General features: G+C 58.7%; 2 protein-coding genes across 4 annotated transcripts; one reads left to right on the top strand and one right to left on the bottom strand.

The window, feature by feature from the left end:
- The first annotated feature begins 13 nt into the window (after nt 1–13).
- On the top strand, nt 14–3,868 carry MRPL49 (mitochondrial ribosomal protein L49). The gene is made up of 4 exons (XM_060607189.3): nt 14–208; nt 1,392–1,542; nt 2,350–2,474; nt 2,587–3,868. The coding sequence occupies exons 1-4, from the start codon at nt 131–133 to the stop codon at nt 2,731–2,733; spliced, it is 501 nt and encodes a 166-aa protein (XP_060463172.2). The 5' UTR covers nt 14–130; the 3' UTR covers nt 2,734–3,868.
- SYVN1 (synoviolin 1) lies at nt 3,781–11,303 on the bottom strand. Of its 3 annotated transcripts, none has more exons than XM_060607184.3 (16): nt 11,124–11,303; nt 9,983–10,131; nt 9,661–9,753; nt 9,417–9,569; nt 9,223–9,271; nt 8,709–8,812; nt 7,944–8,070; nt 7,744–7,843; nt 7,589–7,654; nt 7,377–7,493; nt 7,119–7,282; nt 6,713–6,841; nt 6,468–6,617; nt 6,195–6,381; nt 5,050–5,198; nt 3,781–4,970 (listed from the first exon to the last, which is right to left on the bottom strand). In XM_060607184.3, exons 2-16 carry the CDS (start codon nt 10,112–10,114, stop codon nt 4,864–4,866), a joined length of 1,827 nt encoding a protein of 608 aa, XP_060463167.3. In that variant the 5' UTR covers nt 10,115–10,131; nt 11,124–11,303; the 3' UTR covers nt 3,781–4,863. The 3 variants fall into 3 exon arrangements, with proteins under 3 accessions (XP_060463167.3, XP_060463166.3, XP_060463165.3); XM_060607183.3 differs by lacking the exon at nt 11,124–11,303 and adding an exon at nt 10,985–11,089; XM_060607182.3 differs by lacking the exon at nt 11,124–11,303 and adding an exon at nt 10,790–11,080.
- Between the last annotated feature and the right edge of the window lie 940 nt (nt 11,304–12,243).

The raw sequence follows: 12,243 nt of genomic DNA, 5'->3' as shown, positions 1-12,243 counted from the left end.
CACCGCAGTCCTAGCTCCGCCTCTTTACGCTTTGCGCAGGCGTTCTTTCGGTCCGGGGCGGTGCGCCCCCGAAGGGGCGGAACCAGGCCGGTTGCGCGCGCAGAAGGCCAGTGTACGGGAGCGGTGCAAGATGGCAGCGTTCTTGTTCCGAGCTTCGCTGAGGGGCTGGAGAACCGGCGTCCAGCCGGGCTGCGGGCTACGGTGGCTGGTGAGGGCGCTGAGCCTGGAGGTGGGGGAAGAGGGCTGCGTGTGAGTCTGGTTGTTACTCCTGTAACCCTGGAGCTCACATACAAGGTTGAGAGGCAAGGTTGAGGTGCAGGGCTGACAACGCGCCCCTGTGTGTGGGGCTTGGATCCTGATTGGTGGACAGCTCGGGTTGGTCAGAACTGGGAGAGGCTATACTTCATCGCTTGCTGCCTAATTTTGAAAAGGGATACCCGTTTCACAGGGTAGGGGTCGGCCCCAGATCTTTGGCGACACTTAGGGAACCTGGGGTTCATGATATACAGGCCACTTTATTCTGCTTGTAACCCCGGGGCCCATAAGGACTCCAGGATTATCTGTTGGAGGATGGAGAGACAGCGGAGAGTTACCTTAGGTAGACTGCTTATTAATGTCTTAATTTTTCCTAGATGGAAAAAGGTAATAAAATACCTTACTGTGTCATTGGAGGAATTAACTCAAAACAATACCCATAATACATTTAGTCCAATGCCTGATGGTGTTTATATGAGGCCAAAACGTTCCAGGTAAGCGAGGGTCACGTCAGATGATTGTGAGTGGCATTATCAAGATTGCTGAAAGTGCCTCATCCAGAACTAGAATATTTCAGCAGGATGTTTAGAGGAAACTTTATTATTTTTTTTTTAATTTTTTTTTAATGTTTATTTATTTTTGAGACAGAGAGAGACAAAGCATGAACGGGGGAGGGTCAGAGAGAGAGGGAGACACAGAATCTGAAACAGGCTCCAGGCTCTGAGCCATCAGCACAGAGCCCGACGCGGGGCTCGAACTCACGGACCGTGAGATCATGACCTGAGCCGAAGTCGGAGGCTTAACCGACTGAGCCACCCAGGCGCCCCTAGAGGAAACTTTAAAATACTGAAAAATGCTGTACTGGTCAGACTGACAGTGATTTGGCTTTGGGTTTTGAGTCCCACAGAAATCCCAAGAGAGGCAGATGCTTCAGAGTGCCTGAACTTCTTTTCCAGTCCTACCTCTACCCTGGCAAACTGAAGTCTGATGCTTTCCTACCTCCAGTCTTTTATTTATCCCAGTCTCTGCACCTGTAGTGTTTCTACCTACTGAAGTTCTGCCTCTCCTGTGGTGGGTGGGTGTATGGTGGCTGGGCCAGCAGAGCAACGGTTGTTTGCTTTTGATTTTGGCCGCAGAGCCAGACCCAGGGGCCTCCTGATTACCCCAGCTTTGTGGAGTCTGTGGATGAATACCAGTTTGTGGAGCGCCTATTACCCCCTACCCGCATCCCGAAGCCCCCAAAGCATGAACATTATCCCACTCCTAGTGGCTGGCAGCCACCCAGAGGTGAGCTGGGTGATGGGGATGGCTTGGAAGCTACAGGGAACCCCCCCCCCCCCCCCCGCCGTGGTGTACCTCCCCAGCTGAGGCTCTGGATTCCCCAGTGGGTTCAGGACTTGTGTTGAGGGCACTCAGGGCTTAGCACCTATCTCATGTTCAAGGAGGGGCCTGGGAATGCAGCCCTGTTTTACTAGTACCCATCCATCAACGCTGTTGGGATGAGGTCTTCCCCTTCAGGAACAGTGAAGCAAAGAGAGGAGACCCAAGAGCTGGGACCTCCATGCCCCGACTCCAGTAGGCCTCGTACCATAATTGAGAACATAGCTTGGGAGTTGGGCAGTGCTGGGTTCGAATCTGGCTCTGTTATTCATTGCCAGCGTGATCATTAGTCACTCGGTTTCTCAAAATGGAGATAATCTGCTCAGTCCATAAAGCGCTTAGCACAGAGCCCAGCATGCGGTAGGTAGGTGTTCAGTGCTTGTAAATCCCCATTTCTTTGTGCCAGAGATTCTTTGTGCCAGGGGAGAAGTGCAAGGATTGGCCCCAGATGAGGATCCAGGGAGGCATGGCCCTAACTTCGTTTCTTCTTGAGCACCTTCTGGTGCCAGGCCCTGTGTTGGGCCTGCGAGATTACCAGGGTGAACAATCTGGTCCTGGCTCTAAACTTAGGGAAAGAGCGGGTCTTCCGATCTGAAATCTAGAGGTGGCTTTGCCATTGGGTGCACTGACTCTGTGTAGACTGTGAGGGGAAGGGTGTTGGCTAAGGTGGCATAAAGCCTGGGGAGATTTGACTTCTCACTGTTCCTGTCACAGACCCCCCACCTAACCTGCCCTACTTTGTGAGGCGCTCTCGTATGCACAATATCCCTGTCTACAAGGACATCACACATGGTAACCGCCAGATGACTGTGATCCGAAAGGTGGAGGGGGACATCTGGGTAAGCGAGGGGATGGGTTAGGGCCCGATTCTGACCTTTTCAGGGCTGAAGGATGGGGAGTCTACTAGAGGGGACGGTCTGACCGGGCTTGATTTGTCCTCTCCCCACCCAGGCCCTGCAGAAGGATGTGGAAGATTTTCTGAGTCCACTGCTCGGGAAGACACCGGTCACCCAGATCAATGAGGTGACAGGTACCCTGCGGGTCAAGGGCTACTTTGACCAGCAGCTCAAAGCCTGGCTCCTGGAAAAGGGCTTCTGAGGCCCACCTGAGCAGCCTGCCTGACAGCCTTCCCCACAACTAGAGTCTGGGGTGGGGGCGGGCGTGGGGGTGCCTCAGGAGGGAGATGGCTGTAGGACCAACCAGGACAGCAGGTATAAATGGCAGGGCTGAGAGCGTAGACGGGTTAAATGAGGGCTGAGGGCTTCAGAGCAGGCCTTGCTCACATTAAGGGGGAACGGGACCCTCTACACAGGGGCCAGCACTGGGGGCGGGCTGACATTGGACCCTGCCTTCATTGGAGCTCACTGGGCTCAGCTCTTCAAATTCTGGAGGTTGCTGACTGCCCCTCTGGGGGAATAGCCCAATCCAGTTCAGGGCAGGGTGGCACAGGGCAAACGCACTGAGCACCTGCCTTCCTCGGCCCTCAGACCCTCACTACCACAAATATCCTTAAGCCCTTGCTCCAGGCCAGACGTGGCTTGGTGGAGGCTACGGAGGACACAGGGAACTCAGGCGTGGGCCCTAGAGGTCTTCAGTTCCCAGCGCGGTCCTGGGTATAGGCATAAAGCACCCATGTCAGCCCCTTGGCTCGTTCTTTTCACCCTTGGAGAAGGCGGCCCAGTGGCCTTTGCTCCATTCTAGGCCAGAGTTGGGCGTGACTAGGTTTCTAGCTCCGGGAAGCTAAGTGATTAGCTTTAGCTGGTCTGTCCACGAGGGGGTGCTTGGGAGATTCTAGCGGTCCAGCGCGGAGCAGGCCATCCTTGCCAGCTTCCTTGACCTGGTGTCGGGGTGGTCAGGGCCTTTGCGGGAAGAAAGATGCTGGCCTTCTGCCCCTGTCATCATTCCCATCCCACTCTGGGCCCGTGGGCCTTCACACTTGCCCCGTCCTTGGGAGTTCTAAAAGCTTAACTCTCTGGGGCTTGGTTTCTTCATCTGGAAAATGGAGATACTGTTGTAATGGTTTAATGTCTAAAGAAACCGTCACCGCCCCCCCCCCCCCCCCCCCCCCCCCGGGATTCTCCAGTCTACAGCCTGAGCAAGACGACCACTCCCGGCACACTGACCCCATGACACTAGCTCCACCGGTCATTAATGCAAGTCTTTATTTGGCGGTATATACAATTTAAGCTATTAAAATGTGTACAATATTTACAAATTAAATAATCATCTGAAACGGTCTCCAGCAACTCTTGTAACACAAAACCAAGGGAGAAAGAGACAAGGGCAGGCAGGCCTCGGCTCCTGTGGTCCCTACCTGGCCCAGTGCCTTTTCTAAACTGGAAAGACCAGGAGTCTGACACTCCTGCTCCTCTTTCCTAGGGTCAAGCATTCAAGTTCAAAGACAAAATTTAAGCCAAGAGACAACGGCAAGGAAGTAATTCCAATTCTTCTCAACTCAAGTTCTGTAAGTTGAGAAGTGGCCTTCCACAGATTCTGGGGCTTGCAGTGGTTCAGGGGCAGACACACGAGCCCTCGGCCTGGAGTGAGGCTGGGCAGTGGTTGCTGGGTGAGACCAGGAAGTCTCACTTTAGACAAACTGCAGGGAGAGGGGCACGGACACCTCAATGCTGCCCACCTGCTCGGCATGCCTTTCCCAGAGCTGTGCGGTTGCCACTAAGACGCAGAAACACCACAGGGCGTAAGTGACACAGCCACCGTCACAAAGAGCTTCTAGGGAGTTTAGGGTAAGAAAAGGGAAATCAGTACCAATCTTGGTGGGTGGCCCAGGAAGCAAGTTCCTGGCCTGCCTCCAGCTCCTAAAGTTCACACGTGGGATCGGGGAGCTAATACTGTTCAGCACTGAAGCGACTTCACACACACACGCACACAAGTGGGCTTAGAAGGGCTGCCCCTTCTCCCAGAGGGGGGTAGAGGGCTTCTCAGAGACTGCCTTTCTGCCTTCACGGCCCCAGCAGAAAAGGGTGACGGGTTGGAAAGAAAGGCTGGGACTGACCCGAGATCCCCGTGGCTGCCGGGGACTGAAAGGGCTGGAGTCAACTGGGGCCTCAGGCTCCTTTCCACTCGGCCTAGGGGACGCCACCTCCTTTGTCTCAGAGCTGGGGGTTCTTACTCCCTGGTGCACACAGAGGGAGCTGGCACTTGGTGGCAGGACACGTTACAGCGAGGGCTGCTCAAGAGAGTGGAGGCAGGAGTAGGACTGGGGTCGTGTCAGTGGGCAACAGGGGACTCCAACTTCTGCAGGCGGCGGCGGCGGAGCTCTGCGGCGTCAGGCTCCCCGTCCTCAGGCAGCTCCTCCGTGCCCACGGACTCGGGAGCTGGGGACAGAGTTCGGAAGTGGAACCCAGAGAACTTCCCTCCCAACCCCCACCCGCTCCCCACGCTCGCCGAGACTACCTGGAGGCTTGTCAGGTTCAGGGGCCGGCGGGGAGTCTCCTGGGGATGGGGTGGTGGCCTCCGAGCTGGGGACGCTGGTGGGGGTGGCAGCAGTGACGACTCCAGGGGTCTCCTCAGTGGGGCTGACTGAGGCGGCAGGCCGGGGGGGCCTAGGAGAGAAAAACGAGGGAGGGGAGGCCTGGACATGCTGGCACGATTGAGAAGATTCTGCGCTTGGTGAGCCTTGCAGGGTGGAGCCCGCAAGGGCTCAGTCTGCAGCAGACGCGAGCGAGCGTGTGTGAGTTCTCGGGGTTCCATACTACAGACTAGACTACGTGCGGGCAAGAATCGCTGGCCTGTTCACTGGTAAACGGCGGTCTCTAGCGGGGCGCCAGGCTCCTCACAGAGTTCCCACCTAAGATTTTCCACTGAAGAAAACCGTATTCAGGTAGCTCAGGCTCAAACTCCCCTCCGAGCCTGTGCTCTGTGTGCCAGACACTCTGTGTGTGTGACCCGTGAATAGGAGCTAGGACCCTTCTATTCGATTAAAGTGACAGTGGTCACGAAGCAAATGAGTGGTGGGCACCATAACTTACACTTAGGCCAGGCTGGTTCTGGGTGACTTTTTGGGGGCGGGGGGGAGGGGAAGAGCAGACGGAGGGCGAACGGGATTTGAAGCGGCCTCGGTGCTGACCGCAGCAAGCCCAATGCCGGGCTCGAACTCACGAACTGTGAGATCGTGACCTGAGCTGAAGTCGGACGTCTGACTGAGGCACCCAGGTGCCCTTGGGTGACTTACGTGCGGTCTCAGATCAGGGGCAGTGTTTCCCGGGCACAGAGTCACCACACGTGAGAAAGGTGTATGTGATAAGCTAAAGCGCTGACGATTATGAGTGATCTGACTACAGAAAAATATAAAGGAGCAGGATTCAAAGTCAACTCTCTGCTAATAATAAACACCAGCCCTCCTGAGACCCAGGCAGGCCCCCTGGAGCGAGAGAACGGAGGCATCAAGAAACCCAGAGATCCTGCTGCGCCTACACACGGGTGACGCGAACCAACAGGCATCACAGGGTGGCCGAAGAGAAAGGCCCGGGACCAGGGCTGGGGGCCTCGCTGGCAGCTCCAGGCTGCCGCCACGCACGCCGGCCCCCGTGCAGACGTACCCCAGGGAGGCCAGCACGGTGAGGTACTGGTTGATCTGCAGCATGGCGGCGTCCAGCAGGGTGTGGATGTTGCGCAGGCTCTGCAACCGAGCCTCCAGGTGTTGCCGCTCGTGGCCCTCCAGAGCCCGCAGCTCCTCCGGAGTCAGCCCGGCAAAGCCCGCGGGGGGCACGGGCATCGGGGGGAAGGCTGGAGGGAGGCAGAGGCTCAGCCGGGGCGGCCCGGGCCCGACGCCCAAATCCCTCCAGATCAACCCCGAGGGCGGCTCGGTTTACCAAAGGGTGGAGGCAGTGGCATGCCCATCCAGGGTGGAGGGAAGGGGAAGCCCGGAGCGGGGCCGGCCTCGGGGGCGGGGGCAGAGCCAGGTGCCGAGGCGGAGGCGGCGGCGGCTGTGGTCGTGGCTGCTCCGCTGGGCCGAGAAAGGGCTGGCACGGAGTGAGAACAGGAAGTCGGTGAGAGCTGAGGCCTCCGCTCTCCATTCCTCCCGCCCCCTGGCTGTCGCAGTAGCCAAAAGACTCACCTGCACTAGTGGGTGGAGGGGCCACAGCCTCTCCTGAGCTGGGGGGAGGCGGGACGGGTGGAAAGGGGCCCATGGGGGGCCACAGCGGGAACATGCCTGGAGGAAAGGGAGGCAGGAGGCCCTGGGGGACTGCAGAGAGAGGACGAGGCAGTGAAGAAAGGTCCGGAGTGAGATAGCTCCGAATCACGTGTGAGAGACTGGTCGTTAGGAACTCTGTCCCTGCTCCCACGGGCCTCTCTGAGCTCAGCACTGATGACACGTGACTTCAGTCCACGGAGGTCTCTTTCTATGACCCCCTCCCCTACCCAGACTGAGCTTCTGGAGGATTCACCCCCGTGTTTCCCCTACCCAGCTCCGGGCAAGTACTCATCAGTGTGTTGGACGGCCAAATGAGGGGGCCACTCACAGTTAGGGGGCTGGGGCAGGAGTGGTGGGGGATGAGGGGCAGGTGGTGGCCCCTGATCCGCAGGTTCAGGGGGCGGTGGTGACTGGGTCGGCAGTGATGCCCGAAGGACGTCCATACGGCAGGTAGGGCAGGTCTGCTGCCGCTGGAACCAGGAGCGCAGGCAGCTGGGGGTCGAGAACAGGCGACGGTCGGCAAGTCCCCAGGAGCCTGCCTTCCAGAGCCCATCCCCTGCAGTCAGGCTCCCCGGGCCCCTCCCACCTGGTATGGAAAATGTGGTTGCAGGGCAGTCTCTTGGCGCCGGTCACCATCTCTTCTCGGCAGATGATGCAGACGTTGTCCGTTGCCTGGAGCTCCTCCGGGGTGGCATCTGGATACCTAGTGAGGACGGGCCAAGGGTATGTCCAGACCGGAAGTGGAGACAGAGGAACCTGGGGCGGAGCTAGGGAGAGCAGCTGGACCGACCCACTTACAGCGTGTTCATGTTGCGGATGGCTCGGCGAGACATGATGGCGTCTGTCACGGCCTTCTTGAACTGCCTGAAAGGAGAGTTGCAGTGAAAGTTGGGTGAGGGAGAAGAATCAGGTGTGGGGCAGGGGCAGGACGGGCTGGGCTGAGCTGGGCTTACCTCATGGCCAGGTACATAGGCCGGATGGCAAAGAGAGGGAAGGTGTGCACCTTGATCATGATAGTCATGAAAGCCATGTACAGCAAAACCTTGATGAAGCCTGGGGGGCAAGGGGAGGTGCAGAGAGCAGCAGTCACGGGGCCTGGGAGGCAGGGCTGGGGACGCTGGTCCAGGTCAGGGGAGGCCCAGGCTCTTCTCACCTGTAAACAGCTCCGTGTAGAGCATGTACACGGCCTTATTGTCCCAGGGGTTCTCGCTCTGGAGGTCCACGGAGTGCAGTACGTACTTGATGAAGATGGTCAGCACCATAGTCATCAGGATGGCATACTGGAGGGAGGAGGGGGCGCGGGGGCCTAAGCACACGACACCTCCTTGCTCCGGTCACCCTTTGCCACACCCAGGCCGCTACAGCAGAGTGCCACGACACAAGCGTGGTACTGGACACAGCTGGGGTCTTCCGAGCGCCTGCACTCACTAGCTGGTTTGACGTCTAGCAGCTCACCAGACCTCTCGGAACGTCAGACAGTTAGTTTGCCTGTCTGCCAAGTGACGGCATTAAACGTTCCTTAGTGACTACGTTGCTTTGCTGATTAAAAGACGCAGCCGGTGCTCAGCACGGGGTCTAGCGTTCGGTGAGCTGCTATCGCTGAACACCCCTCCCCAGCTGTCCATCGAGCTAAGTGCTTCCGTCCCAACGACAGCCAGCTCCTCTGGCGTCGCCCTCCAGGAGGCCTTCCCTGAGCGTCGGGTCAGGGCTCCCCCGACGCACACGCCTCTTTCTGTGCCTCCCCCGCTCTCCTAGGCGTGAGAGCGCACGAGGCGGGAGCTGAGACTGACGGCTGCTCCTTGGTGGCCCCCGCGGGCCTGGCCACAGAACAGGCGCCCGGGGAGGGGCTGTTGGGTTATCCGAGGCACACTCAGGGCCACCTCAGGCTCGTCCCCCCCGCCTCCCGAGCCAGTTTTACCTCAAAGCCAAACACCAGCTGCACAGAGGCCCCACGGGTCAGGATGCTGTGATAGGCATGGCTGACGAAGAGGAAGTCCAGGATACCCAGGAGGAACATAAGGGCTGTGGGGACCCCCCAAATAGGGGGTTGGTGGGGTCAGCCCAGGGACTGACAGCCACTTCCCGCTTTAAGACACCTCCCACCCTCAAGCCCTAGCCATCTAGTCAGGTGGCTTGACCCCGGCCCCCTGGGAGCTCCAGTTTTGCCTAGGAGGGTTTTAGAGCAGCCCGAGCTCCAGGTGAGGAGGCGAAGAGCTGAGGGGCTGGACAGTTGAAAAGCCCTGGGGTGGAACAGGGCAGAGAGGATGCAAATTAACTTCCCAAATTATCTTTCCTGTACAGCTGCGGGTCGAGGGGGAAGCCTGCGCTCTACGGCACGGGTCCGCAGTTCGTGACTTATCACGTTCCAATCCTCCACAGCGCCTCTTACTCCCTCCAGCTCCCTCCTCTCCCTTCCCGCGGATCTCACTCACAGACGATGCGGCAGTGAAAGAGCCAGGAGATATTGGGGCTGCGTTCCATCTGAGGCAGAGCAGAAAGGGGGCCTGTCGGGAAGGCTGGGGCTCACCCCCCACCACCCCCCCCCCCCAGCCTTCACTTCACAAGCCCACCTACCAAGCCACTCCCTGGCTCCCATCTGCTTTGAGAACCCCCTGACCCAACTCACAAAGTCCACACGGTCCTCAGCCAGCCAGTGGAAACACTTGAGGAAGAGAAGGAGAGTGAAGAGTGCGACAAAGCGGGGGCTGAAGTCGTCCCGAAAGACCGTGAAGGCCAGACAAGTCTCAGTGACGGCATACCAGGAACGTTCCAGAAGGTGCTGGGGATTGGGCAGAGAAGGACGAGGAATTCAAGACATTCTGCTTGCCCAGCTCCCTGGCCCTCACTTTTGGGAGTCGTGAACATCTTACCTCCATCTCTGCTGCCCTCAGCTGTCCAAAGAACACCTTGCCCATCACTTTGCCCAAGAGAAAGACAAGGACAAAGGCCTGGATGTAGAGGACCTAGGAGTGAGAAGAGGCTATGGTTTGAGGTCACTTTCTGCTCTGCTATGTCTGGGGCTCATGATTCCGGAACCTCCCTATGTCCCCCGTCCCAATTCGTTCAAAGTTAGGCGGCTGGTGGCAGCTTCACGCCTCTCACGCTTACCTGACCCCCTAGCTCCGCCCCCGTCTCAAGCAGACTCCTCCTTCCCTCCCAGGGAGCTCCTCCCACCCTGAGCCCTGAACTCACTGCCATGCTGGGGCTGGACTTGGTCAGGTACACCACGGTGGGGTAGAACTGGTGCTTGAGGTAGTAGGCATGAGCCACGACGGCCCCGGTCAGCGCCAGGCTGGCCGCCATCATCACTGCGGTGCGGAACATCGCTCCGGCCTGGAGACCTGCGTGGGGACAGGGAAGGAATAACCTGCGTGTTGCGCACACTGCGCAAACCCTGAACAGTGCCCAGCGCGCGATGTCACTAAACACCAGGGAGAGACCCCCCCCCTCCACCTCACCTCTCCCACACAATCATGACGTCAAATATAGCAAACGCCCCCCGCCCCCTCATTTTACGAACAAGAAAATGGAGGCTCAAAAGGGTTAAGCGATCAGACTGACGCAAGGCCTGGAGCCTGGAGCCTGGGTCAGTTTTGTTTCAAATCTAGGGCTCTTTCCACGCCGCCTGCCAAGCCACCGCCTCCAGGGAGGAACGGGGAAAGGCAAACGTGTTGCAGGAGGGAGAACTGCTACCACGGGCTCTACCGTGAAGGTGATGGAGAGGATGCAAACGCAGAAATCTCCAGAAGCGGTTACGTGCCGCCTGGACTCGGAGAAGCCAGGCGCTGGGGGGCGCAGCCGGGCAGGCGACAGCGCCGGTGACAGCTCGGCCGGGGTGCGCAACCCCGCCGCGCGCCCCGCGGGAGCGGGCGGGATACGTCAGCCTGGAACCCTGGCGTCCCCCACCCGCCGGGGCAATGTCCACTCGGGGCACCGGAGAAACGGCCGACTGGAGGGATGCAGCGGCGGCACGGAGAGGGACCCGGGTCGCCCCCGCACCTGTAAGCTCCGGGAGCTGCGAACGTCGCAGGTGGGGCCCAGCCTCCGGAGAGCGGCCGCACGGGAGCCTGAGGTCTACCGCCAGCTGACAAGCCGCAAGCGGGGCTGAAGGGGCGCGCCGACCCCGGAGACCGCAAGGGGAGGGCCCAGGTCCCGACTCCAACCACAACCCGGGCCCCACCCCGGCCGACTCACCAGGAGCCCAGCGCCGCGAGCCCGCTCAATCCCCGCGACTGCGGAGGCGGCCCCGGTTAACAACACTCCCCACCCCCTGCGAGCCGGAACTTCGGGGGAGAGACACCTCACTTCCGGCGGGGCGCGGCGTGGATCGTACCAAGTGCACCCTTCCTTTGGCCGCCCCGCGCACCGTCCGTGGTGCCGGGAGCGGTAGTCCCGCCACTGTATCTAGGCTTCGTGCCCACGGCCGGAGCGAAAGACGCGAGAGGTGGTCGGAGCGGAATAGGACAACCCGGGAGATAGTTGGAGTCCCCCCATCTATCAGTCAAACATGGTATCGCCTCCGCCGCCGAGTGTACTCAACCTAGCGGAGGGCTCAGGCTCTCAAAGAGGCTGGAAGGTGGAGCTTCGTGTGGGCCGTACCACTTGGAAGGGGGAGTGTGCAAGGGACAAGCATTACGGGTTTAAGAGAAATAAAATGTTTTAGAGTCTCATTCCAGAAGATTTCGCAACAACTTCACAAATAAGAGGCTTCCTTGGAGAACTGGGTTCAGAAAAGAAAAATTTGCTTCTCCGCGATCACCCCCGATTTGTGTGGGAGTGAGTTGGGTCCCCGTGGCTGCTACTAATTGGCCTAGATAGAGTTACGCGGACCAATAAGAAAAGGAAGGACATTTGCTGGCCTGTGGAAAGAGAAAAGCAGGTGAGCGGTTGCTAGGGACGGAAGGCAGCGTTGCCTAGGTCTAGGTCCAACCCCAGTGGGCGGACAGCTGGCAGGGTTGGGGGGTAGGGGGGGCGCAGTCCGTGGGCGGGTGATCTGTGTCTGCCCAGCGGGAACATTTGCTGCGCCACAAAAGGAGGGGCAGCCCGATGTGTCTGGGATTAAGAAGGCAGACCTTTAATTCCAGCTAATGTTGGGATGGTGTTCAATGCAAAGGGATTGACTTCAGCTTCCCGGCGCCTACAGCTTTGCTCTCCTTGTGTTCAGCCCCGGGCCGTAATCGCAGCTACTACTGATCTTGAGCTGCGTAGTATTTGTTTGTGTCGCAGTCGCAGCCAACCCAGTCAGCTCGTTGACAGAATGAAGCCGATACACCCAATTTGTGCCTTGCGTTGTCCTCCGTCGCATTTAACATCCAAGCACTACAGTTTATGAGCTAGAAGGTGCTATACTCATTTTGGACTTGGGACTGTTGATGTTCAGAGATTTGACAAGACCTGTCCTGGGATTGGCATCGGGTGTGTCTGATTCTAGATTCCCGTGCTGTTGGTTGGCC

The sequence above is a fragment of the Panthera onca genome, chromosome D1 (assembly GCF_046562875.1).
Source record: "Panthera onca isolate mPanOnc1 chromosome D1, mPanOnc1 haplotype 2, whole genome shotgun sequence".
NCBI classification, from domain to species: domain Eukaryota; kingdom Metazoa; phylum Chordata; class Mammalia; order Carnivora; family Felidae; genus Panthera; species Panthera onca.
This window is presented reverse-complemented; position numbering and strand designations above follow the sequence as displayed.

Bases quoted from the DNA above. Each gene is read 5' to 3' on its own strand.
- MRPL49 (XM_060607189.3), top strand. From the start codon at position 131: ATGGCAGCGTTCTTGTTCCGAGCTTCGCTGAGGGGCTGGAGAACCGGC. The intron at 209-1,391 runs GTGAGGGCGCTG...TTTTGGCCGCAG, and splicing joins GCTGCGGGCTACGGTGGCTG to AGCCAGACCCAGGGGCCTCC. The intron at 2,475-2,586 runs GTAAGCGAGGGG...CTCCCCACCCAG, and splicing joins AGGTGGAGGGGGACATCTGG to GCCCTGCAGAAGGATGTGGA.
- SYVN1 (XM_060607184.3), bottom strand. From the start codon at position 10,114: ATGTTCCGCACCGCAGTGATGATGGCGGCCAGCCTGGCGCTGACCGGG. The intron at 6,842-7,118 runs GTGAGTGGCCCC...CTCTCTCTGCAG, and splicing joins CCTGCCCCAGCCCCCTAACT to TCCCCCAGGGCCTCCTGCCT. The intron at 5,199-6,194 runs GTACGTCTGCAC...TTTCTCTCCTAG, and splicing joins ACCGTGCTGGCCTCCCTGGG to GCCCCCCCGGCCTGCCGCCT.